We start from the raw sequence: 3642 nt of genomic DNA, 5'->3' as shown, positions 1-3642 counted from the left end.
CAGTATACATATTCTGCGCTTTTTGTGAAAAAACCTTCAGTTGTTAGTGCGCCCTGTGTCCGTCTCGTTACTCGTCGTTTGGTTCCGTGTATATTCTGGCGCTGTCTATTACTTGATGATGAAGAACCAACTAGCCCAAAAACACGTCCTTACCAGTTACTTTTATAGGCTGCATTAACTTAGACACATTCACTTACTAACTGAATTAACAAGCGTGGTGTCAGCGCGCACAAGCAAACATGAATAGATCACACTCGATGACCGCAGACAAGCTCTGTCAAAACGCTGGCAGCAAGCGCAGCCGCCGCAGCGAGCGAAGGTGCGTGCGGTCTATCGCTTCAACGGAAACTGACCGGCCCAATGCACGGGGCATACAAAGGTCAGAGCCGTGTGGAGATCGCTTGCAAGATACGGCGCGCGCGACAACACCGGCAGCCCGTACCGGCGCAAACATATGATAAAGAATCAAGGGCAAAGCGCAAAGTACATGAACGCATTTGTTGGCAGAGTAAAAGCCGCCCCCCCCCCCCTCCATCCCGCGCTGCACTCGCGGCGACGCTTTTATCGCCCTTTGACTTTATACGGAACCTCCCGGCGACGGCGACGCCGACGGCAGAAATCTGCTTGAAGTGTCTGTTGTGTGGGACGCGAGCGTGGCTGGAAATCAGCAGAAAGAAGCGAGTACTGCGTCCCTGAAGAACAAGCAACAACTAACTTTTATTTTATTGCGATAGCAATTATATGGACACTCAAAAGCAGATTTCTGCCGTCGGCGTCGTCGTCGCCGTCGCCGTCGTCGTGAGGTTCCGTATGACGTCAATGGAGATGAAATCGTCGCCGCGCGCCGAACGCAGTATGTGCGAGCGAAAGGGCGCGAGGGGCGCGCGCTTTCACGGGGAGTGAACGCACGGCGGAGAACAAACGCGCGTTCTGCGCCGTGCTCCCTTAAGGGCTGCAGAAGTAGGCGTCTCTTTCCTCCTTTACAATCACCATATATGTAGAGCAAACGCGCCTTCTTCCGACGCGCGAGAGGCCGCGGGGGGGGGGGGGGGAGGGGGAGGGAAGAGAGGCGACGTTTAGCTGCGGCACCAAGTGCCTATTTATATCAGAGGCTCCGGCAACAGTCACCAATGCTGCACGCATTTTGAGCGAGCGCGGGCAAAACGCCGACGGCGTCGACAACCGTTCTGCGTGTTGCCGGTGCTGCTGCATGTCCAAATCTATAACCTGATAAAGCTAATATCATTTCTCCGTATAGCTCTCTACAAATTTGCTATCGCAATTGATGCTTGGCCTTTCAGGTGAAACTGCGACAACTTTTCTAATCGTACAGTAGTAGTAAGTGGTTCTTGAGGAAAGGGAAAGGTTGACGCTATCTTCTGCAGCCCTTGAGGGAGCACGGCTCAGCGCCAACGGGGAGGGGTAAGTGGGAGCGAAAGAAGGGATAGAGTGGAGTCACCATGGCTGGGCGTAGCAAACCGGCAGGCTGAGGCGGCACGTATCGGCCGAGGTGGTAGGCCGTAGAGTGCTGCAGAGTCTGCAGGGGTGTTGTGCCGGGCCTGTTAGGCCCGGGATGGGGTGGGAGGCCGCGAGGCCTTCCCGCTTGCAGAAATGTCCTTAGAGGCGTGCGGAGAGCCCTGACGAGTCAAGGTACTCCACGACGCCTCGAAGTGCAGAGAGGTGGTGTCGGCCGGGGAAGAGTAGATCTTCCTCCTTGCCAGAGGGGAGGCCCAGGCGGCGCAACTCCTGCAGGAGTGGGCCCCGCTGCTGGAGGTACGCCGGGCAGGCCAGCAGGAGATGTTCTATGGTCTCCGGCTCCCCGCAGGAACTGCAGGTCGGGGACGTCGCTCGTCCCAGTCGGTGGCTGCGTGCTGCCGTCCAGCTGCAGCCGATGCGGAGCCGGAGAAGGAGCGAGGTCTCCCTGCGAGCCAGGCCTCGCTGGGGGAGTGGACGTGGAGGGCATCCCAGTGCCACCCGTTTGTCTGGGTGGTGGGTCGCCAGGTGTCGCCGCAGCCTCAGTCCTGTGAAGTCGCCCTCCGTCACGGCCCGACTGAGGGGCATTTCTAATCGTACAGCCTCTACGGCTCGGTTGCGCACCCTCGCACCACTTCTCTTTCCCGCAAACAACGCGATACGATTTCACCGAGTCAAAGATGGGAAAGGGTGTCTGGCTGCTGCTGTGCGACCGTGAGGCCGCCACATCACTTCCCCTCCTAGCCAGTTAACGAACGTTCATAGGACGATTTAAATTGTTCACAAGTCCATACGACGGGGCGCCCTGGAGGCTCGTCCACGGCGTGTCCTTGTGACTTGGCGCGTTTGAACGAGTAGAGCCTTATAGGGTGGTGTCACAGGTGGCGTTGCATGTGAAACGGTGTCTGCATCTTCAATGTGCGCTGGCTTCAGCCGATCGAGCGATACCACTTCGTGACGACCGCGCACGTCGATAGTGAACTGCTTGTTACCTCGACGTAGCACTCTGAATGGCCCGTTATACGGTGGTTGGAGTGGCCGATGAACTGCGTCATGGCGCACGAACACGTGTGTGCACGAACCGAGTTCTGATGGTACGTACACGGCGCGCGGTGCTGCCCGTCGCGGTGGCGTAGCTCGAAGGTTTTCCATTATGTCTCGTAGTCTGAGTGCGTAGGCTGCGGTAGCTGTACAGCCGTCTTGTGGACTGCCCGTGAAGAATTCTCCTGGAAGGCGTAGTGTCGTTCCGTAGACCAGTTCGGCCGTGCTGCAGCCGATGTCTGTCTTGACAGCTGTCCGTATTCCCAAGAGAATGAGTGGTAGTGCCTCCATCCAGTTGCGCTCTTCTGTTGCAGCGAGCGCAGACTTGAGCTGGCGGTGGAAACGCTCCACCATGCCGTTGCTAATCGGGTGGTAGGCGGTTGTTCTGATGCGAGAAGCACCAATGAAACGGGTAATGCTGGCGAAAAGTGATGATTCGAACTGCCTTCCACGGTCGGTTGTTATTATGGATGGTGCACCGAAACGAGAAACCCAGTGGTGCAAAAAGGCGCGGGCAACCGTGTCAGCGGTGATATCCGCTATAGGTATGGCCTCCGCCCAGCGCGTGAATCTATCAATGCATGTCAGTAAATAGGCATGCTCTTGGCAAGGCGGCAGAGGTCCGACAAGTCGAGGTGGACGCGGTCGAAACGCGCGTCTGGAGGTGCGAACTTTGCCAACGGGGTCACAGTATGTCGATGAATTTTGGCACGCTGACATGGTATGCATTCTCTTGCCCAGCAACGCACGTCTCGGTTGATACCTGGCCAGATGAACCTTGCTGTGAGCAACTTTTGCGTAGCTTTATTCCACGATGCGATAGCTAGTGAACAGAAAGAAAAATGCGGCGACGTAGATTGGCAGGCACGAAGGGGCGTGGGTTGCCCGTGGAGGTGTCACAGCAAATCTGGTCGCCTGATCCCGGAATCTGCATCTACTGTAGTTTGAGGGCCGTTTTTGTTGCTAGGAGGCTTTTTAGCTCTTCTTCTCTTTGGGCTGCCGCCAGCGCGTCGAGGTTAACTTTCTTTCTTTCTTTCTGTGGGTTTATTAAAGGCAAATTCGGTACAAAATTGCCTTGGGAGACACGGCTAAAGGCTGAGGAAATGCCTGACTTGGCCGTGCCACCCT

General features: G+C 56.4%; 1 protein-coding gene across 1 annotated transcript; it reads right to left on the bottom strand.

Moving 5' to 3' along the window:
• Window positions 1–2253: 2253 nt before the first annotated feature.
• Window positions 2254–2868, bottom strand: LOC119433634 (uncharacterized). The gene has a single exon (XM_037700891.1). The coding sequence runs from the start codon at window positions 2866–2868 to the stop codon at window positions 2254–2256; it is 615 nt and encodes a 204-aa protein (XP_037556819.1).
• Window positions 2869–3642: the final 774 nt, after the last annotated feature.

Source organism: Dermacentor silvarum, chromosome 11 (genome assembly GCF_013339745.2).
Source record: "Dermacentor silvarum isolate Dsil-2018 chromosome 11, BIME_Dsil_1.4, whole genome shotgun sequence".
Taxonomy (NCBI): Eukaryota; Metazoa; Arthropoda; class Arachnida; order Ixodida; family Ixodidae; genus Dermacentor; species Dermacentor silvarum.
The sequence above is the reverse complement of the archived record's forward strand: the minus strand, read 5'-3'. Positions and strand labels throughout refer to the sequence as shown.

Excerpts from the sequence above, each read along its gene's own strand:
- LOC119433634 (XM_037700891.1), bottom strand. The coding sequence starts at position 2,868 with ATGGTGGAGCGTTTCCACCGCCAGCTCAAGTCTGCGCTCGCTGCAACA.